This window comes from Dunckerocampus dactyliophorus, chromosome 12 (assembly GCF_027744805.1).
Source record: "Dunckerocampus dactyliophorus isolate RoL2022-P2 chromosome 12, RoL_Ddac_1.1, whole genome shotgun sequence".
NCBI lineage: Eukaryota > Metazoa > Chordata > Actinopteri > Syngnathiformes > Syngnathidae > Dunckerocampus > Dunckerocampus dactyliophorus.
In genome coordinates, this window is record NC_072830.1 from 12583883 (window position 1) to 12610117 (window position 26235).

The following is a 26235-nucleotide window of genomic DNA, read 5'->3' on the forward strand; positions in this document are numbered from 1 at the left end:
GTAAAAAAGGAAAAGTACTTTTTTTTTTTTATTTTTGCCCATCATCCACAATCCTTATGAGACATAAGACACATGTCTTTCTCTTTTCTGTGCATTGTAAAGATATAACAACAGATAAAAAGAGGCAGCTAAGCACGTAATGGGACACATATTCTGCCTAGAAAGCCTGCTATTAAAACACTTCCAAAAACCTCCAACAAGGTTTTATGGAGAGTGTCAGCATGTAGTAACAGGTACATTCATGATAACATGTGATACTTACAGTATTTTGCTCATTTAAAGCATTAGTGGAACTTTAGATTTTTTTCTTTTTGATTTTGATGTCAGCAGACTGATGTCATGTGACATCTACATTTGGGTGACAGTATCGTTCAATTCATAGTAGGGCTGCAACTTACGATTATTTTAAGAATCGATTCATCGGGCGAGTATTTTTTCAATTAATCGATGAATCTGATTAAAAAAAAATCATTTTTCATTTCCGCGTCTTAGCAGCAATCCCTTTAAGAACGCATGAATGCACTTTTTCCCTCCCCAAAATCATTGCAAGCGGGGCGAGGAAGAGGAAGTAGAGAAGTATAAGTATTGGTTTGGTTTGGTTTGGTTTAGTTTATTTGAACATGAAGGTTACAATGGAATACATCTCATGAATCATTCCTTGACAGTTACACATGTCCAAAAGGAGTAGGAAGAAGCAAAGCTTATTTAATCCTACCCCCCATCTATCTAGTATCTAGTATCTAGTATCGACTGACAAACATCACAACACTCTACCGCAAATCAGCGAGTCACTGGCAGACTGCTACATGTGCATCACCAATAAATAAATAAGAAATAACAAATAAATCAACTTTAGGGACAGGCTTTGCATTTGGCATCAGCTCGTCTGCGGTGCCAAGTTGTGTAGCATGTGGCAAGATGATAAGGCCTGCGTTGGGCAGGCACAGCCATAGCTATTTGTAGTTTCTCTGTTCTACCACTAGGTTTTATGTGTACACATGGTAAGAGTTGTGCATAAATGTACTCATTTTCCTAAGTACAAGTACATAATTCTCATACTTTGCGTGGGAATGTTTTTACGCACGATCTACGCGCACATCTCTGCAGTGGTTTGCTTCACAAGATGTCAGAAAGAGGCAAAAATGTTGATTGCTCTTTTCCAAAGTCAAAGCTGATGTGTGTGACTATCTTGTTTAGCCTGAAACACAAAGATAATAGGTCTGCTTTTACGGATGACTAAGAAAATAAAAAAGTAGTCAGATTTGAGAGGCTGAAATCAGGATATTTACAGTACATTTTTAAATGAAACGATTAACTGATTACCAAAATAGTTGTCGATTAACTGGATAATCAATTAATCATCGATCCATCGATTAATTGTTGCAGCTCTAATTCATAGTGCTATCGAAGACCAGCTCGATACGGATACTTGTATTGTTGCACCCCTAATTAACACTTAATGATTCAAGTCAGAATTGTAAATATTACATTTGAAATCATCAGAACTTGAAACCAGTGTTATAGATGTGGAAGTTTGCCAGCACACCAGTATGCGGTAAAACACATGCACTGTAGAGTATAATAGCATTATGTAAACAGTCGGGGTGTCACTGTATGCCAAAATTACGGTTCAATACATAGCACGGTTTTAAGGTTACGTTGCGATTCATTATATAATAATATAAAATAATATATATGCATAATATAAAACATCAAACTGCCTCTTCCGTTATCCCGTTTCCTCATTTCTACTGAACGATGGCAGCACACTGCTTCCGTCTTATCCGGTTGTCTTTCTGCCTGAGCTCTGCATTGCTACCGAAGTTTTCGACTATTTTGGCACTTTTTTGACTGTAGATCTGGACTAAAATTCTATAACTGTATGCTGACACCCTTGACTTGAATACTGCCTGGCGTGAGGAACTAACTTGCTGAAGAAAGAGAGTTACAATAGCTGATAACCGGCAGCAATGGACACATTTCAAAAGGTATTGCTTGGCAACAAAATGACGCACGACAGCGGAAAAAAAAGGCTTCTTTCTGCCCGTCATGATGAGGAGAAAGTTGTGGAAGAGCCTCAGGAACCAGGTGCCTCTCAGGAGGTAACCGTGTTGAACGGCAACTCAAAGGAGCTTTTTGCGCAACGAAAGGAGAGGTTGCAATTTTTGCAAGGGGATGAACAAACATGGGATAAAATAAAAAAATGAAATAACACCCCTATAGTCATCTTTACACTCCTATTATTCATTGTTTACATCACATTGCACACCTCTTATGCTGCAGGGACTTGAGACCGCTATTAGCTAGCGAGCTAGCGAGCTAACCAGTTAGCCTCAAATGTATTTCTTCTAAACTTAAGAAGCCAACAACTTACCACTTCCACACAGGATGGGAGGAGAACTTTTTTTCCATCACTATTTATTTAGTCCTAGGAAAATGTCAAAAAGATCCAGTCGTCCCTCGTTTATGGAAGTTAATTGGTTCCAGAGCCAACTGCGTTAAATAAATGTCCATATAGGATTCAATGTTAATAAATGGTTGGTAGTTGGAGCATAGAAAACACGTTTATGACTTTCTAAATAAGTTTTTTAACATTATTAGAGCCTTGCAGATATTAAATAACACTTTTACACTCCTCTTATTCTTTGTTTACAACACATTGCAACTCTTATGCTGCAGGGACTCGAGACGGCCACTGGCTAGCAAGCTAGCGAACTAACCAGTTAGCCTCAAATTTATTTCTTCTCAACTTAAGAAGCCAAAAACATACCACTTCCACATGGGACGGGAGGATAACTTTTTTTCACTCTATCATGTCTCAATGGTTTTTGTCATTACTGGCGCCTAGTGACCAGAATACTACATACCACTTGTATTTCCATATGCTTGAACTAATAATAGACCATAGTCTACCACCAAACAGCCATCATTTATGTTGTTAATTAATTTCTGAAAAACACGATATAACATGGAAACGAATGTAACTGCTCCAAATTAACCGAAAATTTTAATCGCGCTAAAGCCTAGGTCACCAACGGTCGTACGGGGCTCCTTACAGCCGGTCTACTTGCAAAAAAATCGCAAGAAACGCACAGAGGGCGTAGGTGTGACGTGCTGATTTTTAAGCCGTAGACTGGCCGCAGATCGGCAGCAGTGGTTCTTTGTCATGCCAAACACACTCTAAGGCTACTTTTTTTCAGGTTGCAAGACAAGCATACGCACGTACATCTTCGTGCGTCGTCCGTATGGCCAATGTGTGTGTACGTGGCATTTGCGGACTACTGCGGCTGACGCACGTTCTCATATTCAGTACATCCTCCATGCGTGTTGAGATCTTATTCCTTCATGATCACCACAAAAAAAACAGCGATTTGGGGAACGCAAAAAAATTGCACGGCCAAAATATTGTACATCAGGTTGTGACCTAGACCATGTCTGAAAATTTGCCTAAAAGTAGTCTTTAATAGTAGCAGAAGATTTGAATCGCACTTTAACTGTGTTGTTATGAGCAATGAGGGGCTGTGTTCAAAGACAACCCGTCATTTAAGATGAATTCACATGTTTTGCATGTATTTTGGGGTATATCCGAGCATACTAAAATACTGATAAGAATATCCATTCATTGTTTGTCTTTGCCTTTCTCTTCATTACACCACACATACACAAATATTAAAGATGTTGTGATGTTTGAAGTTGGGAGTGTTTGTGAATACACCTCGCACGAGTGTGGTGAGAATGAGGAACTTAACTTTGCATCAAACAAAACAGGACTAAAAATCGCTAAACTAAACTCTGAACTCCTTTCCGTTCACCCGTGTCTGAATTATTGAAGTATGGGGAAAAGGTAACCCTTAATTCACTAACTATTCTGCAAAAAACTGCAGTTAGGACAACAATGTTGGTTATACATAACATAAAAAACCCTCTATGGCCTTTACAATCATATCTGTTGGTCCATTGTGTGTTATCATGGATTTTCTCTGCGGGCTGTATCCATGTAAAGTGTATTAAATGGAAATAATCAAGCATTTGCGTAAAGTGAGCCTCCAGATTAAAGGGATTTGTCCAAGTGGTGCTTTTTATCCACCATGAGGTTATGGTTTTCTTCACTGTCACAGTATAACCACCCACATACATGCACGCACACACTCTTATTGAAGTGCACGCTGAGGATGCACGCTCATTTCCGTCATCTGGATGTCAAGCTATAGCGGTCATAAAATAAACATAATCATGCATTGTAGTCTTTGTGTTTATGCTGAGTGCAGCATGCGTTGTCCGTGTCCTCTAATGGCATTAAGTGTTATCCTCTAAATTTGTTGTCATCAGACGAGCTTGATCTGATTCATCAGTTTTCCTTTCAGTTTTAAACATCATATACAGTAGCTGTAAGTGGAATAGTAGCACAAAAATCGTTTGACACAAATAAAGGCAAAAAAGTATCCACCCAAAAGTTTATTTTTTTATAATTACCTATTGGCCAGGGACTCTTGGAATTGTCTAACGGCACCCCTGGGCAATAGCACTCATCATATATAAATTTCAAAATCTATAGTTAATCCATGTGGTCGGTATCGGTATGGGCGATCTCACTCATGGATGATTGTATCGGATACGGCAGCATAAAACCCTGATCGGCGCGTCCCTATTGTTAACATTTATGCTCCGGAAAAGAAGGTACTTTTATTAGCAGGGCTTGTGTTAGACATGAGCAAGAGCAAATAAAAACAAATGAAACATGCTGTTTTGTCAGCAACACCATCATACTGCGAGCAAGGATAACATTGGAGACATTTAACCAACCCACCCTTTGTACATGGCTGGAACATTCAATCCATCTCCTTGATTTCTTTGAATTGTTGCATGTTCTTTCAGAGGAAGTAAGTGGACCACACTCCTCAGCCTTCCTCATTTTGCATCCTTTTCAAGCCAAGGGCCACTTTGAGTATTAGTAATTGACACGCTGATCTATTCGGACCGCCTTATTAGGGCAGTTACCGAGCTGGGCTATGGCGCTCAGTGTCACTTTAACATGTGCAGAAAGTGACATTCAGCCATGATCCATGATGGTAATTGTGATTTAGCCATGCTTTCAACTCGTGCCCCGTTGTCCACGGGATCAGGAAATCTTATTACCTATGACCCCACATCGCCTCCATTAGAAGTGAGTCATCTGTTAAAGCAAAACAATTGCACCCTGTGCCATTTTGATTCTTCAATAGCAAGTTATCATTGTCCCCATGAATCAATGAATAATGACCATTTTCAGGAAAGAGCATATATGATCCAGATTGATTGTACACTCACAATACCTAAAATAGATGCTGCAGCTGCCTTAAAGTGTAGTTTTACCAAATGAAATGTGTTTTCATTCATCTTCATAATGTACTTTATTGAAACACCTCCCTTCCCTGCTGGCAGTGGCGGACATGCTCACTCAAAATGATTTCATCTGCATTCATTGGGAAGTGGAAATGTTTCCAGTAGTTTACATTACAATTGTGAAATGGCTTATCAAATGCATTTAATTGAAAATGGAGACAATAATTGTGCTTTTGTCACTCCTGAATTGCTGTTATTACATTGTGTCAATGTCTATATATGGCAGGGGTGCCCACTTTTTCAAGTGAGGTCCACATACTGAAATGAATGGAATGAAGGAATGCAACTTTGCCACTATGATATTTTGTAAAGCAACACATGTAGATAAGATATGAAGTTATATAGTGGTGTGGAAGTGTTTGACCCCTTTGTGATTTCTTATTTTTTTGCATGTTTGTCACACTTAAATGTTTCAGATCATCAAACAAATTTAAATATTAGTCAATGACAACACAACTGAATACAGAATGCAGTTTTTAAATGAAGCTTCTTTATTATTAAGGGAGAAAAAATGCAAACTTACATGGCCCTGTGTGAAAAATAAACCTAATAACTGGTTGGGCCACCCTTAGTAGCAACAACTGAAATCAAGCCTTTGCGATAATTTGCAATGAGTTTCTTACAGCGATGTGGAGGAATTTTGGCCCATTCATCTTTGCAGAATTGTTGTAATTCAGCCACATTAGAGAGTTTTCCAGAATGTAGCACCGTTTTAAGGTCATGCCACAACTTCTCAATAGGATTCAGGTCAGGACTTTGACTAGGCCACTCCAAAGTCTCCTTCAGGATTTTTTGGTAGACAGCTGAATTCATGGTTCCATTTAATCAAAGCAAGTCCAGGTCCTGAAGCAGCAAAACAGCCCCAGACCATCACACTACCACCAGCATTTGTTCCTGTCGGTATGATGTTCTTTTTCTAAAATGCAGCGTTACTTTTACGCCAGATGTAATGGGACACACACCTTCCAAAAAGTTAAACTTTTGTATCATCAGACCACAGTAGTTTCCCAAAGGTCTTGGGGATTATCAATATGTTTTCTGGCAAAGTTGAGACCAGCCTTTATATTCCTTTTGTTCAGCAGTGGTTTTTGTCTTGGAACTCTGCCATGTAGGCCTTTTTTGGTGGAGTCATGAACACTGATCTTAACTGAGGCAAGTGAAGCCTGCAGTTCTTTGGATGTTGTTGTGAGCTCTTTTGTGACCTCTTGGATGAGTTGTTGCTGCCCACTTGGGGTCACTTTGGTTGGCCGGCCACTCCTGGGAAGGTTCACCACTCTCCCATGTTTTCACCATTCGTGGATAATGACTCTCACTGTAGTTCGCTGGAGTCCCAGTCTTTAGAAATGGCTTTATAACCTTTTCCACACGGATACATCTCATTAAAAAGTGTCAGTTAACAATTGCATTTAGTGTTCAGTTGTGTCGTCATTGACTAATATAGATATTTGACAATTTGAAACATGTAAGTGTGACAAACAAACAAAACAAAAGACATCAGGAAAGGGGCTAACATATTATCACATCACTGTATGCCTGTCTTGTGCTGCATAACTACTGTCGTGGAGGTAATTCAACAAGGGCAGTTTGCCAGACACAATTATTTCAGCAATGATAGCATCACAGCCGATGGAATTCTGCAACATTTTTAATACGAACATATCTTTCATACATTTGCAGTTTGACAGTATATTCAATAAAAGTTGCTGACAAATATGAAAGAAACTACTGAAAAGTAACACTACTTTGCTAGAAGTCCACATGTATCCTCTTGTGCGTTATCGGTGCTTCTGATAAAATTGAACAGTCCATGGCTGCAGCGCCACCATTACTTTAGCATGCACATGACAGTGTGTGAATCTGTATTCATGTGGACATAAATAGTTTTAAAACACCACTGTTTAGATGGAGATTTTTTTGTTTGTGTGGACATGGCCTGAGGTGCTGGATTTCAGTTTATCTGAGTTTAATAGTAAAACCTTTGAGGTCATTCAGCTCTTGATGACTTTAAGACACCGCTGGAGTTTGGACAGTTTATTAGTTTCATGAGATTTAATTGATCAGTAGAGTTGTGTGTCTGCTTAGCAGAGTTTCATAAAACGTACAAAAGTTTCCGCAGTTTCATAGCCAGCCGCCCACTGCCACTCAGAAAGAAATGATGAGCAATGATTTTTGTGCCAAAAAGTCTTGCATACATGTTTTCCTTTACCATCATGACATTAAAATTCATAGTCATTGTACATTAACCATAGTACTTGTAGCACGTAGTAATCCAATGTAACTGAATGTGTTTTTTCATTCTCTGTCTGACCAACTCTTGCTTTGGGTGTGTATTTTCAGGACAAGCCCGCCCTACTGTTGTGCGGACCTGTATTCTCTCAGGACTGGTGAAATGGTCAAATCCATCCAGTTCAAAACCCAGATATATGATCTTCACTGTAACAAGCAGTATGTTGGTCTATTTTATAAACAACAGCAACAATATATGAACTTGGCATGCACCTATGAATGTCTTGTCTCTTACAGTATCCTTGCGGTCAGCCTACAAGAGAAAATCGCCGCATTTGACAGCTGCAACTTCACCAAGAAGTTTTTTGTCACAAGTAAGGAACTTTTACCACTTCATCTTGGTAAAGATTTAAAGGGTCACTGACATGATTTATCAACTTTGCTTAAATATGTTCCATATTATTTGTAATTATGTTTTACGTTGTTCGTTTTATGAAAGCAAACAGTAAATTCTCAAAAATTACATTTATTGTTGACGAACTCCAGTCGCAGAAAAGGCCGTTTCCCAAGTGATGTCAGTGCAGTCGGCCTTCTCAGAGAAAGCGGTGTAAACAAACGCTTGTTGAGGTAGCTCGTCGACTTTGTTCAGTATATTTTTAATCAAAATAGTAGTTATGCCAAATCGTTACGTTGTCGCTGGCTGTTCACAGTGTCCGAGTGACACTGCAAGTTTGTTTTATTTTCCAAAAGATGAAGGTTTAGGACTACAATGAACAAAGCAACCACAGAGAACAACAGACAAATGGACGCTCACCTCGCCTTCTGCTCTTTGCAATGTTCATTTCACTGAAGACTGCTGTGAAGGAACACCTTTACAAGAAGCATTTGGATTGAAAGTACGGTATAAACGCATTTTGGATGCTAGGATGCCATTCCTGATGCTATGCTACACAGGAAAAGGGAGAAGAAGATCAACAGATTTACATATTGTAAACACTATGCCACCATAGTGACAAGCATTCAAAACATTATACTTGTTATAAACATATTTTCACAGCCATATGTTTACTGTGGGGGACGGGGCGGCGACGGCGACGCAATACACAATAAAAAAAAGGCTCCTTTAAAGCTCATTAAGAAGACAATTTAAAACAATAATTGAAGGATAAGATACTCCAAGGTAATTTACACTTACCATTTTGTGTTTGAAGCCGACCGATCTTCATCTCCATGTCTTTGTCATCTCAGCACCACACATATAGCCTCATCGTCGGTGGTTCCAATAAATATGGCCTAATTCCCTGTTCTGCAAGTTCTCTGTTTTATCTCCAGATGTTTCTTCCTCCTCAAACGATTGACACATCACTCAAATCTTTGCTATAATCACATCCTCTGTTTTGTATACTGTCATGTTTGTTTATTTACGAAGTTCGACTGCGCTGCACTGATGTGACTTGGGAAACGCCCCTTTTCTGTGACTGGAGTTCGTCATGCCTCCTGCCATGAACAATAAATTTATTGGGAAATTTTGGGGAATTTATTGCTAGTTTTCATAAAACCAACAATGTAGAAGACAATTACAAACAATATAGAGCATATTTAAGCAAAGTTAACAAATCATGTCACTGACCTTTTAAGATGCTGATTTGAAATAGTAATGTTTGCAGTCTGTCTGCAATCTACAAGTAAATGAATACAAGGGAACCATTGCATACTGTATAGTATGTCAACTGCCCAAGTGGTGCAGAGCTACATCCTGCTGCTGGTTCAATTCCCGGGCCATTGAAGATGTCCAGTGTCGCTACCAAGTCCGAATTAATAGGAAGATTGTGTCAGGAAGGACACCTGGCATATACTGTGGTCATAGAAAATTAGATTTCCAACCTCACAAAAAAGTGAAAAACAGCCACTACCACTGTGTAGTGTGAGCTGTTTATCTCAAATCATTTAGAAGTCTTGCATGGAGCTCCTGAGAGAGCTTGATTGGCTGTTATCTTGGATTTCTTCCATTTATTGCATCCATAGTGCTCACTTTCTCACCAAGCTTCTTCTTCACGATCTTCTACACCTTTCCAGTCTTGTGCAAGTCCGCAATCTTGTTGTTGGTCTTGTATTCCATTGCAGTCTTGTGCAGGTCTACAATCTTTTTGACAGTCTTTTATTCCATTCAAGTTATGTGCAAGTCTGCAATCTTGTTGTTGGTATTTTAGTCCATTCCAGTCTTGTGCAGATCTACAATCTTGCTGACTGTCTTGTAGTCCATTCCAGTCTTGTGCAAGTCTACAACCTTGTTGCTGGTCTTGTGGTCTATTCTAGACTTTTGCAGGTCTACCACCAGTTTTGGCCAGGACTATAATCTTGTCGTTGAGCTTGTAGTCAATTCCAGTTTTGTGCTGGTCTACAATCTTGTTGACGACATTGCAGTCCATTCCAGTTTTGCGGAGGTCTACAATCTTGTTGGTCGTCTTGTTGTCCATTCCAGCCTTGCGCAAGTCTTCAATATTGGCGTTGATTTTCTTGTCCATTCCAGTCTTGTGCAGGTCTGCAATCTTCTTGATTGTCTTATTGTCTTATTGTCCTTTCCAGCCTTGCGAAGGACTACAATCTTATCATTCTAGTCTTGTGCAGGTATACCACTAGTTCTGTGCAGGACTACAATCTTGTCGTTGGTCCTATAGTCCATTCCAGTCTTGTGCAGGACTACACTTTTGTTGTTGAGTTTGTAGTCCATTCCAGTCTTGTACAGGTCTACAATCTTTTTGTTGATCTTGTAGTCCATACTAGTCTTGTGTAGGTCTAACACTAGTTTTGCACAGGACTACAATCTTATCGACTGTTTTGTGGACCATTCCAGTCATGTGCAGGTCTACAATCTTGAGGTCTGCTCTTTGGTCTTGCCCATTGTGATGGAGAGGTGTGAATGGAAGTCTTTGAGTGTCCACATAATGAGTTGAGGTTAGGAGTACTTTCTTAAAAGGGATAGGACTCATTTGTGTGTTTCATGGACATATTATGTCCATGTTGTTAGTAGATCAAATACTTGTTTCACTCAATTGAATACAAATTAATTGATGACCTTAATTTATTGTTGTTTTTTTCAGGAGGTATTGTTGATATTCAGTCCTTCTGGAAGTTCTAACAGCTTTTAAGTCGGTGGTTTTACCAACACTAACATTGCTTACAAAGCACTGAATTCAAATACAAGTCAGATCTTTGGATAAAATACAAACACTACTTTTTCACTAAATGTTTCTCTTTTCCTTTCACATTTAAGTTGCTTTTATCAAAACATAATCCGAGGTCCTCTGTTTGAAGTCTTGAAGAGAAGAAAAGTTTATAAAACATATCTTGCATCTTACTTCTAAGGATGGGAAAAAAAGCAGACAGTATTTCCAAGGCTGTTGCTGTCCACTTAAGTCATCGACTGGAGTAAACTGTCTTTAGTGTGTCTCCTCCTGTCTGCCTGTCTTCACTATCAGTGTCTGCTTCGCAGGAAACAAACTCAAGCGTTATTAATTGTTCCTGGATACAGAACCCTCCTCCGTCCAACGGTGTTCGATATTTCAGCCAAGTTAAATTAGTCCTGCAATACATGAAGCTATATATATATATATATATATATATATATATATATATATATATATATATATATATATATATATATATATATATATATATATATATATATATATTTGTAAGAGTGGTCCAATATATTTTTCCATGACACGTTCTCAGAACCTGCAAAGATGTTTACAAGGATTGTCTATGTATATTTTGAAATTATTAGTCTTTGGTGAAATAAATACATAAATGAGTCACCATGTGGTTTATGCGTGAAAGACCCTAACATTTAATTTTGAGTGGGTTTTTTTTCAATTCTTTGTATTCAGTCGTCCCTCTGTTATGGCGGTTAATTGGTTCCAGACCCAGCTGTGATAAGCGAATTTCCAGTTGGAGTCAGTATTGATAAACAGAATATTTTGTAGTTAGCACAAACAAAACCTGTGTGTGACTTTCTAAATATGTTTTTGAACATTATTAGAGCCCTGTAGACGTGAAATAACACCTCAATAGTCAATTTTACACTCCCATTATTCTTTGTTTACGTCACATTGCACAGGCTACAGAATCACTGCAGGGACATACCAGACGGCGGCACAAGCATAGCAACCTAGCGAGCTAACTAGCAGGCTAACTAGTTAAGAATTTACTTATTCTTAACTAAAGTGTTTCAAACAGATTGGGGAAGGAGGACAAAGAAGCCAAAGACTTACCACTTCCACACATAATGAGAGGAGAACATTTTTTTTTTTTCCACTCGATCTCAGCCATGGCATGTCGGCTCAGCTCTGCTAGCTCAGTAGCAAGTCTCCATACAGCGTGAAAAGTAATGTAATCTAATGTCATGTCTCATAACATTGCTCATGCCTAGAGACCAGAATACCACATATAAATTGTCTTTCAATATTTTTTGACAAATAATAGGCCATAGTCAACCACAAAACAGTGATCATTTGTAAATTATTTAAAAAAAAATACTGTATTAGAGAGGGAGTGATATTCGAACCGCCATATAGCGAGGGATGACTGTATACACTTGGGAAAATACATATTTGATCCCCAGCTGGTTATGTAAGTTTACTCCCTTCCAAATATATGAACAGTCCATCATTTTTATGGTTTTCTTGTAACAAAGAATTAGAATGTAAAAACAACAATAATAATAATAATAAAGAAAAAAAAATTAAAAGCTATAAATTCATTTGTATATGATTGTGTGCACAAGTATTTGAACCCCTACTCACCAGCAAACATTGCGACCCCCCACAGAGTGATTATGCAACACACAAATGAATCCTGTCCCTTTAAGAAATTACTGCTACTCTCAACTTATTATGTGGGCACACAACCACTCTCTCCCATTCACACATCTCCACCACCATGGGCAAGACCAAAGAGCTGACCTCAAGTTTGTAGACCCACAAGACTGGAATGGACGTGAGGAACATGAAGAAGAAACCTGGTGAGCATTATTGGTGTAATCATTGATAAATGGAAGAAATCCAAGTTAACAGTCCACGACCCTCACTCTGGAGCTCCATGCAAGATTTCACCTGGTGGGGTAAGGATGATGAGGATGAAAGGAGCTGGTTGATGATGCCAAAAGTAAGACACTTTGCTGTCATGGATTGAGCTCCTGCAGTGCCCCAAGCAGACACATGTGCAGACCCATCTGAACCATTGAAATGAAAACACCTGAATGACTTACACAAGGCTTGGGAGAATGGGATGTGGTCACATGACAGCAAAAATGGCACTATTTGCGTGCACCAAATTGATTCGTTAGAGAAATGGTGAATTTGAGTCCAAGACCAGCATCCCTACTGTCAAACATGGAGGTGGAAACATTCTGCTCTTCACTCCCAGATCCCAAGGCATTCCCAGGGGCCAGTTGAGAGACATAGTCTCACCAACGTGTCTTAGGTGTTTCCCCCAGGCCTCCTACTGGTCGGGCATGCCCTGTCTAGGAGGCTGTCCAGGAGGCATCCTGACCATATGCCTGAGCCACCTCATCTGGCTGGCTCTCAATGACATGTTTCTACTCCGAGTTTCTCCCAGATCACAGTGCTTCTCACCTTATGTCTAAGGGAGAACCCAGCTACCCTACGGAGAAAACTTATATCGGCCGTTTGTACCCGCAACCTTGTCCGTTCGGTCACTGTCTCACCAAAATCTCTCCTGAGATGTGTGCAACAATAGCCCTTTTTGACGTTCAAGCTTTACATAATATATATTTACATCTGTTGTTTATATACTGAATACACCACAATGTCTATGGCTATAATTCATTCATCGTCCTATAAATGTAATTGTCTGTTGTTGTTTCAGGTTGCTATCCCTCTCCTGGGCCCAATCTCAATCCAGTAGCACTGGGAAGCCGCTGGCTAGCATATGCTGAAAACAAGGTAATGTGAAAACACAGACATGCATGGACACTGTCTGTTGCAGGAAGAACATTTCAGAACATAGACAGCACTGCTACTAGTGCTACTAGAGAGCGTTTACCAGTCTGATGGCGTGTGGGATGAACCGGGTGGTTCTGCACCAGATACTGAAGAATCTCTTGGCTGAACAGTCCATTCATGAGGTGGATCAAGAGTGTTCTGGCCATGCCGCATTTGTCTGCAATATCCTTAATGGAGTAAAGAGACGTCCCAGTGGTGTAAAAAGGTGTTTGCCCCCCTCCTGATTTCTTGTTTTTTTTGTTTGTCACACTTAATTCTTTCAGATCATCAAACAGATTTAAATAGTCAATGACAACACAACTGAACACAAAATGCAGGAAATGAAACTTTTTATTATTAAGGGAGAAAAAAAAATCCTGTGTGAAAAAGTGCCCCCCCACCCAAAAAAGAAAAAACAACATCATTGATTACACCCCCCTTTCCAACACACACACACACACACACACACCTCAGAAAGAAAGATCTATCAGTCTGGAAAAGGTTATAAAGGTGGTGAACCTTCGAAGGAGTGTCTGTCCAATCAATAGGACCCCGAAAGCACAGCGACCACTCATCCAAGAGGTCACAAAAGACCCCACAACAACATCCAAAGAACCAGTGGCCTTACTTTCATAAAAAAACATCATGCCATCAGTGAAATATGGTGGTGGCAGTGTGACGGTCTGGGGCTGTTTTGCTGCTTCAGGACCTGGAAGACTTGCTGTGATTAATGAAACCATGAATTCTGCTGTCTACCAAAAAAATCCTGAAGAAGTATGTCCGGCCATCTGTTAGTGACCTCAAGCTGAAACCAACTTGGGTTCTGCAGCAGGACAATGATCCAAAACACACCAGCAAGTCCACCTCTGAATGGTTGAAGAAAAACAAAATTAAGTCTTTGGAGTGGCCTAGTCAAAGCCCAACCTGTTTTTTTTTAGGTTTAGGGGGGAATCAGTTTTTCACACAGGGCCATGTAGGTTTGGATTTTTTTCTTGCTTAATAATAAAAAGTTTCATTTAAATAACTGCATTTTGTGTTCAATTGTGTTGTCATTGACTAATATTTAAATTAGTTTGATGATCTGAAACATGTAAGTGTGAGAAACATGCAAAAAAAGAACTCAGGAAGGAGGCAAACACTTTTTCTCACCACTGTATTTTCTCTTCTGTCCGCACCACACTCTGGAGAGCTTTCCAGTGCGTGGCTTTGCAGCCGGCGGACCAAACGGAGATGCAGCTGGTCAGCGCACTCTCAATGTTTCCTCTATGGAAAGTGGTGAGGAGGGTAGGTGTAGAGTAGTCACTGTGGTCGTTTCTTCACAAGAGCTGTGATGTGTGTGCAGGTGAGCTCATCGGTGATCTAAAACCCCAGGAACTTTGTGCCACTGATTGTCTCCACAGCAGTGTTGTTGATGGTGTCTTTGATGCTCCTTTGTCTTGTTAATGCTGAAGACCAAGTTGTTCCACCTCCCGTCTGTAGGCGTCCTCGTTGTTTTGATGAGGCCTATGGTTTGACTCATTTGATACTCTTACTACACGCTTATATAGTGAATATGCTTAATTTTGGCCAAAAAATCATTAAATTTGCTTAAATATGTGTAAGTTTTCACTAATCATTGGCCGTAGTCAACCATGAAACGAGTATGATTTTTTAAATTCATATATTTACAAAAAATGTGATATAGTGAAGCTGCTGAAGTTGAAGCGCCAAGTGGCGAGGAAAGACTGAACTAAGAACTCTTAAGGTCAATGGGAATTTGTGTTTGGAAAATGTGGAATTTTAGGAAAGGTGGGTATTTCGGGATGTGGAAAATAGATAACCTGAATGGGATGGAATGATGGAAATGGTTTGAATCAGTTGATAAATGTGTAAGCGTCCAAAAATGTGCTGGAATAAATAAATAAATAAATAAATATAATAGAATGCATTATGGTGGAGAATATAATGTGTTGAATGTTTTTTTGATTTAAACAACAGTAATGATAATAGTAGTACTCATCATAATCATAATGTTACAATGCCTTTGAGTGAGCCCCACTAAAACTTACTCCCTTTGCGCTGCACTTTTATCCTCAGCATCTCTCTCTTGCGATGTGTGTTTCTTTGCGTGTTTCAAGCATGTGGTACAAAACAAATAGTAATAATAATAAATAATAATAATAGTAAAAAGTAAATAAAACTGCCCACTGTTTGCTTTTGCACCCTTTGTTTTTGCAGTTAATCAGATGTCACCAGTCTCGAGGAGGAGCATGTGATGATAATTCACAATCTTACACTGCTACCGTCATCAATGCTGCCAAGGTATGTGACAGTACCTCTTTTTGTAATACCTCTTTTCTTCCATCTGACCTATATGGAAGCCATCTATTCTTTGGATACAATAAAAACTTAAATGTCTCATAAATGCCACAACGTAGTGGAAGAAGACACTTTTAATATGTGACATGACGGCCGCATGCGTGGCGGTGTGTAGAAACGTATCAAACAGCCGTGTTTTAAATTAATTTTGTATTCACAAGTGAAATCCTGTATTGCGTGAATGTGTTTATCGCTGTCAGGTCTGGAACCAATTAACCAATATAAACGAGGGACGACTAGATACAGTATATGTAAGTCACACCTGATTATAAGTCGACTTATAGCCTGAAAAATGTGTGGTAATGGGTTATTTTCTATTTTCATTTCACACAAATGTAGATTTAAAAACAGAGATTTTGTAATGACTGTAATATAATAAAATAACCTTGAGCCCCTCCTGTACCTTTTTTTCTTCTTTCTCTCTCTTCTTGTAATAATTTGACATTAATTATGCAAACCTTTTGTCCCAGTATTTTGTATTGTCCTGAAAAGGTTATCGCCAAGCGCTGACCTGTACAGGTCACCTCTGTGTGTCCACTAAATCACATTTTGTATTGGGATCAAATACGTATTTCACTCAATCAAATACAAATTAATGTATAACCTTTTTTAATTTTATTTAATTTTGTATTCATATTTCTGAAATATTTAATTAATTATTTTAAAAAATTTCGCTCTAAGTCAGCTGGGATAGGCTCCAATATACCTGCGACCCTAGTGAGGATAATAGGCTTTTAAGATTTTTTTTTTTACATTAAAAAAAAAAAAAATTGGATTTTTGTTGTGCTTAAAAACAACTTTCCATGTCTTTTTAATGGGATAAACTTATAACATAAGCAGGAGATCCCAGTATGTGCACATATTCTTCTGCTTTTGTCAGCAGTGTGTCATCAGACAAGGTTTTTTTGGCTGATCAATAGCCTCTGTTTGCACTACTAAAAAGTCCACAACTGCAGTGATTAGAAAACACATTAGTGTTGATCAATTAGGGGCTGAATTCCTCCGTGAATAATTGATGTCTCTGCTTGGAATTTACATCCTTACACCCTGACACATTCAGAAGCAGCGTGCACAAGAAGACCGCCAGCAGACACTTAGTGCGCCTGGCAGCTTGGTGATGAGAGACAGCGGCTGATCCCCAGACCTAACAAATGCGAGGCGCCACACTGTATTGACAGGGCCGCCTCGTCTGAATGTCTGATTAGACTCTCCAGGGCCCCTTTGGCGCTTCCATACACACAGTCACACACCTTGGACTCCATTAGGCAAAGACAGTGTAGTAGGACAGATAGACCCCACTTAAGCAGCACTATCCATTCCCCTCAATCGAGCCACAGAGGTGTGTTTGAGCCAGACACCATGGCTGGCCCTTAAACCGACTCAGAGGAACACATGAATGACGTCTGCAACCGCAGTTATATGTTACTTGGACACACACTGAGTGAGCATACGCCATGCGGAGCAAAATAGGATACCACAATAGTCAGCATATTGATAGTTTATCTTTTTTTTCTTTTCTATCGAGAGATAAAAGGTGATGTAATTACATCACATTTGCAAAAACAACATGAACAAGTTAACATGGGGTGGAAGCATTCTGCTTTGGGTCTGTTTCTCTGCTTCTGTACAGCAACACCACTGCATTGACGGTCTGATGGGGTTTCTCCACAAAGTACAAAGTCGTGTTGTACGTTGGGATTAAATACTTATTTCACGCAGTCATATGCAAATGATTTTAGAACCTTTTTGATGGTCTTTATTTTCTTTCTCTCTGGTAAAATAAAGAAAACGTACCATGATTGTTTTCTTCAAAACAATCATCTACTTGAGGTCTTCCAGGATTTAGGATGCACCACAGCACAGAAACAGCACTTGTAAAAATTACCTTGTAAAATTGCCGCCTCCGACAAAGGCCTGGTTTCAGGATTAGTTTTGTTAGAGTTTACAGCAGCATTCGACGTAATTGACCACCAAATAATACAGAGATTAGAATGCCGTCTGCATTAAAGGAACTGCATTAAAATGGTTTCAGTCCAATTTGTCAGATCGCCTGCAATTTGTATCCATTAGTAGTAAATAATGTTTGCATTTAATGAATGGGCATTTTATTCACTAACCAAGTATGACTTGCTCACGTTTTCCCTGCCTCCAAAGATATCCCATGCAGTTATTGTGAATTTTCAGAAAGCGATGTGATGAAATGATCTTGTTTTTCACCCTTCAGACTCTAAAGACAGGTCTAACAATGGTTGGAAAGGTTGTGACCCAGTTGGCTGGTACACTGCCAGCAAGTACGTCGGATGAAGAAGGGTCGCCTCACAGTGTGAGTCGTCGTAGCCTCCATACTTCCGGTGTGGTCACCATCATTGACACGCACAGTGTTGGTGAAGGACAGGTCAGTCTATTTTATTCGCTTGGACGGATTTTGAAGTTGAGCTGCAGCTCTTTATTATTATGTGTGTATGTATTGTTTTAATCGATGGCACATTCAGTTGCTTTAGTGCAGAGGAATGTCAAAGAATGGCAGAGTCCCACTTTTATAATGTCTTTTTCAGACAATAATTCTGACTTTGATGTGTACTGTATGTATTGCTGCAGGTCTTAGTGAGCGAGGACTCCGATGGAGGAGGAATTGTGGCTCATTTTCCAGCTCATGACAAACCCATATCGTGCATGCAGTTCAGTCCCAGCGGTAAGACACACTCATGCATGTTTTGTTTTCATGATACAGGAGGTGACATGTTGTCTTGGAGTTCAGCAGCAAAGTCAAATGGAGAATGGAGATGGAGCTCGTTCCAGCTCGCCTGCTCGGCAGATTCTTCCATTGTTGATTGCTTGTATTTAATTACTGAGTAAATGCATGACGCAAGAAACACTTACGTGCACACCCTTACTTGCTGAGTGTTGCGACCATGTCGCTAAATTGTCAACACGGATCTCTTCCGTTTATTAGGTGTGTTATGAAATGGAACTGGTGATCACCGGTACTTGAAAGTTGCAGCTGAGCCAAATGCAATGAGCGTCAATAGAGATCGGTGATTAAGGGTGCGGACAAATCCGAACATCTATGTACACTGATTTGACAAATCATAAGTAAAATTTGATGAAATGTAGAATTACTACAGCTTCTGCTTAGACATCAACAAGTAGTAAGCAGCTGTTCAAATCTAACGCCTTGCACCTAATTCTGAAATGCCACGTATAGTTGTGATGTGGTAGTAGTGCTATTCAGAGGTGGGTTGGGTCACTCTCACCACCCACCACTGGACAATCTATTACGGCAACTACGAGGGGTGTAATGGTACTGAAAAATGTGGTTACAAATACATGTACCGTTACACCTCCAGTGGAAGCTGATAAAAGTGACTGACCTCCAAAGTGTATCCCATTTCCAGTTACTGTGGGAGAAATACTTTGAAGGAGAATTGTTGAGTTTGTGCCTCACAAAGAGGATGGAAGTGAACTACTCACCCCATCTCTGACTGCCTTTCACAATCCAAACATGTAAAACGTTGTTGGACAATATTTCATCATCAAAAACACGGCTGTTTTTGGATCTTGGCATCATACCTAATAATCAAGTCAGGGATCTTTAAGGATGAATGAAGAGGAGATGTGAAAAAAACAAACAGAGAAAATGCAGCTGTTAAAAGGCAGCTTTTTGCCACTACACTTCTTCTGCGTCCCTTTAATTACACCACTAGGAATAGATCCACAGATCCACTGTAGCGCTGCAAAGTGCCAGCTGCCAGACTAAGAAGTGGCTTCCACTGGTTCTCTCTCTGTAGAGTTTCCAATACACACAATCCACTGGGGTTTCTTACATAAAACCTTCCAGCCAAACTGCAAAGTGATGGCTTTCCAGGCAGTCTGACTCATGTCTTTGTTTCCTACTCAACCTTTATCTCTCTTTGTTTCTGCCATGTTTGACAACTAAGAGGACAACATGGGTTACTTGGAGGCTCGCTTAGTCCAAGCCGCATCCCCTAATTCCTTCAACAGAGTTCATTTTGAAACCAAGACCGATGAACTCTTTGGGTTGGCGCCTGATCAAATCAAGAAGCCTCTAATTATGAGACACTTCACATCAAACAAGTCAGACAAAAATAAATCAAGACTTGAAGACAACATTACCTCACTGATACACACTTTACACTGCATCGACACAGTTCTTATTATCCTATAATGAATGATGTGCCTGTCGCATACGAAACGGCTCTTGAACGAGCTGTCATTTTTTTCCTGTTAAAACCACATGTTAATGGTCACCAGGGTGCCCATTATGTCGATTGCGAGCTACTGGTCAAACGCAAAGGTAGTTTGGGTCGATCCCATAAATGTCTCTTTGTAGATGTCAGTCAGCTCACATTAAGCTCCCCTCCTGATTCGCTGTTGCTCCCCCGCGGCAAAGATTAAGTGGTGAACAGATGTCTTAAGCTTCACACGGAGATGCGACTTTTATCTATATTGTTCTGATTACGAATAGACTAAGTCAGCGATAAGATTCCAATATCTACAACAACAGTCCTCCATTCACAGTGGCCGGTTATGTAGTAAAAAAGTCAATTGTTTGATGCCTTTGCTTTGTGTCACGAACTCCACTATAGAAATGTGCGTTTTTTACACTTTCCGTTTGTTACACTATTATTTCATGATGAAGTGGAAAATATTGCTGAAAGATTTTTCATATGTTGCCTTCGGCTGCATTGTCTTTTGCATAATCATTTTCATTTCTTGTATATCTGTAATGTTTGATATTAAATGCTAACTGGATTAATACATGAACTGTGTGTTCCGTGAACGCTAGGTAGCTATTTTGACTGACATATTACTGGTACTCAGGTTATTTACACAACTATTGAAGAATTATGTGTGATTATAGTTATTGCCATATTGAATTGAATTGTGAATAACTGAATATCAACTACTTTGATTAACTGTAAACTTTGAAACTGTGAATGGGAAATACTATTTATGAGATTATACCTTTACTTTTAAGAAAAGTACAATGAAAAAATATCTACTAATCCTACTACTACTAATATAATTTCTACTACGTTACACTTTTCTGCGCTCTGTGTGTATGCCAGCAGCCCCGCCTCCACCCGCCAAGACAAAGAGACTGTATGACTGACAAAAGGTCTCACTCCGTTTATGCCATTGTTCTATGGAAAAACGTGCCAACCAATGCACAGCGTGAACCCTCTTCCTGTCTGTTTGGAGGCGAGACACGAGAAAAACAGACAAGCATGCACATGGCAATATAATGAGGCCGGCAAAATAATGGAGTTAATTTTAACTTATTGTATGATTAATTAATTAATCTATTATCGTCCCAGACCTAGTGCCCACAAGTTTTTTTCTAAACGAGAAATCTTGTCACGTTTTAATCTTGTGAGATCATTTGACACGAGATTCTGTGTGCTGCTTTTTGTTTTAGTTTTGCACATTTTATTTTCTATTTTGTTGGTACCTCGCTTAGCATACGCCCCGGTTAGCGTGGAAAATTTACTCCAAAATTTTGCCTCGGTTTGTGTACATTCTCCGGTTAGCGTACAGTATGGTGCGTGTCTTGTTGTGTTATTAATACCTGTACACTGCGCGAATCCAACTGTGTTCTTAATGTACTTTTATCTCAAAATGTCCTTGTTAGCATTCTATTAGCGTGCTAATACATGGAAACAGGAAGCGGAAATTGTCTCTGTCGACCTGTCATCAGCGGTTGACTCTCAAAAATGTTAACACAAAACCCATTTTTATAGTTTACATTTATTTTGTACATGCATGAAACAACTCTCAATGCATAGAAATGAAGAATGAAAAGGACAGCTGAACACTTCCTGTTTTGCTATGAGTTATTTCTTGAATTCAGTAGTGTTTCTCACCTTCTTTATCAAATTGCTGACACTTGAGACTTTCTTTGGCTCCATTTTGGCTTATTTTGCAGCTGTGATCAATAAGAAAAGTAGAGAGTTGACGTGAGAAACACTACTAAATTCAAGAAAAATTTATAGCAAAACAGGAATGTGTTGGTGGTTGATCTCGCAATCACATCGTGTCTTTGGGAGCAATCACGTCTTCATTGAAGGTAAAAGTAACCTTAAATGTTCATTTATCATTTTCATTCATCATTTATACGTATTTATATGCTTTTCAATTGTTTTATGCATGTAAAACTATAAAAAGGTGTTTTGTGTTAACATTTTTGGCTTTCTGGAACGGAGTTACATTATTTCACATGGGAAAAAATTGATTTGGTTAGCCGTTAGCTTCTTGAACGGATTAATCACGCTAATCAAGGTTCCACTGTAATTATACTTTTACATTAGAAATTCAGTGACACCTATTTAGGAAATAAATCATTTTAATAAATACAAAACAAAACAATAAATCTGAGGAGATGTTTGTAAGCCCAAAGAGCCGACTCAGAGGCGTGCTGAGTTCCCACACGGTACACATTAAAAGCGAGGGGCAGGAAGTGTTTATGGCGTCACGCTTCTACTTGGTAAACAAACGTTTTGTTCCTTTACTGTACTCAAAATGAACCAAACCGTGATCTAAAAACCGAGGTACGTACCGAACCATCATATGGTGTACCGTTACACCCCGTAAATTTTGAGTGTGTACGTTTTTAACAAGCGCCTTCATGTACTCTTATCCACAAGTAAAGCTGTCTACTTCTTTTTCACATCTACTGTACAATAACCATCAAAGTCTGTACTTCCATCCCAACATTTTGGGTCACAGCAGGCGACCATTGCCAACAAGCACGGAGGCAAGCACTTTCAACGAAATGTCTGAGATCCTTTTTTATTGTAGATCAGCCAAACAAACTAAATGCATTCAGCAAAGGTAGAAGATATTTATGGACTGGATGATATCACGTTTCTCATGTGCCATGCATATGCATGTCATGCACACATGTTAAATTAAAGGTCGTCCTTTCCAGTTAAGTGAATGTGCCTGCAATTTTAGTCGTGAAACATTGTAAATAACACTGCAACACCACGGACGTGCTGTTATAAATAGGACGTGTCAAACCCTGCCCAAGTAAGCCTCGAGTTTCCCCGAAACCCTCTCTTTTCACCCGCCAAGCGGCTGCGCTGCTTTTTCATTTGGCCTTCTTGTGGCCTAACCGACTGACGCCTCTCTATTTCAACAAGGCCACAAAAGCCCCAGACTTCAGGCACTCACACTCGCAACCGTTTCCAGCCTGTTACTTTTTTGGAGCACAGACTCTGCCATTAGCAGATGTGAAAATGCCGGCCCTGGTCACGACGCTGCGGCCAAGTTTCATCTGTCAGAAAGCCAGGCAGTGGCCAGACTCCCCAGCCGCCCGGTGGCTGAGCAAACCAGGAGGGAAGAAGAAAACGAGAGTGTGTGGGGGAGAGAGAGGAGGAAGCTCCCAGATAAACACACCACAGCTCCTCAGCTCCTAATCACCCTACGCTTCCGTTTCCACACTCTATAATTAGAAGGGCCCCGTCCCTTTTTTCTCAATATTCCCAGCTGATGCAAAAGCTTCTTGTGGCTTGGCACCTCATTTGAGGCGTTGCTTCTTGAGAGTTTGCAGGCCGAGATCTTGCTGGTTGTTATAATGCTGCACAACGGGGGTGTCCAAACTGTTCCAGTGAGGGCCACATACTGAATAATCAAAGGATGTGGGGTCACTTCAGTATTTTTAGTATTGGAAAAAGGCTAGAACGAATCTAGCTTAGTTATGCTAAGAAATTACAACTCCAGATTTTAAGACCAGTTGAAAAATTGCAGGAATGTATATTTTGCACTGTTGGGCCTTAAAGAGGTTCAAAGTAGAGCTTAAAAATGCAAAAAGAACAAATGGGAGTGAGACAAAAAAACAATTTATTGGAAACAAGCATCAAATCAAAATAGGCTGTTCATCAGCTGATCAGAAGTTTCAGATCATAGCTCAAAGCACCACCTAAAATAGAAGTAAAATGTTGCAAAAAGAGTGAGCAATGAGTAGCTGTGCCATTTTTGTCAATCAGCTGAAAAAATGGTTTGGGCATGCTTGATGCCAGTGTTTCCAGGAGGCTAGTGGGAATGTTGCTCCAGGTGGTGAAGATGGCTTCACGGAGGGCATCCACCGTCTGGAGCTGATGTCCATTTTTGTAAACTTCCCTTGCCATCCATCCCCAAATGTCTCAGTTGGATTTAGATCAGGGGAACATGCAGGATGGTCCAAAAGAGTGAGCTTATTCCTCTGGAAGAAGTCCTTTCTCTTGTGAAGTGCAGCGTTGTCCTGTTGAAAAAGCCAGTCATTACCACACAGACAAGGGCCTTCAGTCATGAGGGATGCCCCCTGCAACATCTCCACATAGTGAGCTGCCGTTTGACGCCCCTGCACAACCTGAAGCTCCATTGTTCCATTGAAGGATCATGATGGCACCCCGTCCACTGTGCCGTGTGGAAAACATCTCAGGTGGGATGACCTTGCCATGTCAGTAACGTTGGAAGCCATCGGGACGGTCAAAGTTCCATTTTTTTCTCATCAGAGAATAAAACCGGTCAATGTCCCATGTTTGGTGCTCTCCTGCAATTCCAATCAGCCAATTTTGTGGCCTTAAAGGACATGAGGCCTTTGAAGACCTTTTTTCTTCTCAAAAGCCTTCCCTGCCAGATCCCGTCTGATGGTTGTAGGACTGCACTCGGCACCAGCAACAACTTTCATTTGGACTGAGGATGGTCCCGTGTCGTGACGAACAACCGATGGGATCCTCCGGCTCAGGGCTGGTAATTTTTATGGTTTTTGTTCCATAACCCTCAAGATGTTTGAAGAAGTACAGTATCAAATGACTGTCTTACTGCGTCCAAACTCAGCAGCAATGGTGCGCTGCGAGAGGCCTTCCTTATTGCACCTCAACAATCCCATCGCGTTCAAAGAGAGAAAACTTTTTTGCCTTTGCCACCGTTAAAACATACTTTTACTGTGCAAAAAAACAGCAAATACATTATCCACATCCTTCATGTTACAATGACTGCACCGAGACAAATGAATAGAAAAGTAATCTCTCTATCATTGTCTCTGTTTTGTTCAGGGATGCTGCTTGTGACTGCCGACATCCTGGGTCATGATTTTCACGTCTTCCAGATCCTCACCCACCCATGGACGTCCTGCCAGAGTGCTGTTCACCATCTGTATACGTTACACCGCGGGGAGACTGAAGCAAAGGTTTGTCTGAAACTTTTGTCTTTTGAAACAATGACCAGTGTGTCGACTGTGAATAAAATTGTCATTCTTATGATAGTTCTTCATAATTAATCATTTATTTTAACAGTTTTATTATTTTAGTTATTTTTTATTGTTTACAATACCACTTTCACACATTTTATATGATATTGTCCTCTTGTTTTTTTTTTCTTTTGTTTTTCTTTTTTACCTCAATATACAGTACAGGCCAAAAGTTTGGACACACCTTCTCATTCAATGTGTGTTTTTTTTTTTATTTTTGTGACTATTTACATAGTAGAGTCTCAAAAATATGGAATTATGTACTTAACAAAAAAGTGTGCAATAACTAATATAATATAATATTATATTAACTCTAATATGTCTTTTATTTTAGATTCCTCAGAGTAGCCACCCTTTGCCTTTTTGATAGCGCTGCAAACCCTTGGTGTTTTCTCAATGAGCTTCATGAGGCAGTCACCTGAAATGGTTTTCACTTCACAGGTGTGCCTTGTCAGGGTTACTTATTAGAATGTCTTGCCTTATTAATGGGCTTGGGACCATCAGTTGTGTTGTGTGTGCCTGTACTGTATTTTGAGGTAGTGAGGTAGTACTTTAAGGTTTAAAATAAATACATGACTTAAATTAATTATTGATTTATTTAAATTATTAATGTATTAATAATGTATTTAAATAATAATGCAAATTGGACATTACCCCACTGCCTCGGCATAAATCAATAGCTCATTAATAAGTTATTTAAATGATTAAATGAATCAATTAATTTAATGTCTTGTATTCTTTATTCTATCATATGAGATACACAACTATACACTGAATTTGCACTAAGAATCGGTATCACATCGGTATCGCCGATACCAGCCTGAATTTGACTCAGTATCAGATCGAAAACAAAATCAGTCGTATCGGTCACCGTTACAAGTGACTTCTACAAGTAATTTTTAGCTATTAGGATGGAGACACACCCACAGAGCTAAATGAGCTGAAATGGCCACAGTCACCCCCTAGTGTTTAGGAGGCAAACAGTTTTTTTATAGGGGAGGGTGCAAGATC

At 39.6% G+C, this 26235-nt stretch overlaps 1 protein-coding gene across 5 annotated transcripts in view; it reads left to right on the top strand.

The window, feature by feature from the left end:
- Positions 1 to 26235, top strand: part of bcas3 (BCAS3 microtubule associated cell migration factor) — a 302194-nt gene that overhangs the window by 40572 nt on the left and 235387 nt on the right. For all 5 annotated transcript variants that reach the window (XR_008573121.1, XM_054793877.1, XM_054793879.1 and 2 more), the window contains exons 8-14: positions 7720 to 7827; positions 7906 to 7982; positions 13498 to 13574; positions 15831 to 15914; positions 18196 to 18366; positions 18570 to 18663; positions 25031 to 25164. Coding sequence is in view for 4 of the 5 variants with exons in the window: in XM_054793877.1 (XP_054649852.1) it covers positions 7720 to 7827; positions 7906 to 7982; positions 13498 to 13574; positions 15831 to 15914; positions 18196 to 18366; positions 18570 to 18663; positions 25031 to 25164 (745 nt within the window). In the remaining variant the exon portion in view is untranslated. The remainder of the gene's footprint in view (positions 1 to 7719; positions 7828 to 7905; positions 7983 to 13497; positions 13575 to 15830; positions 15915 to 18195; positions 18367 to 18569; positions 18664 to 25030; positions 25165 to 26235) is intronic.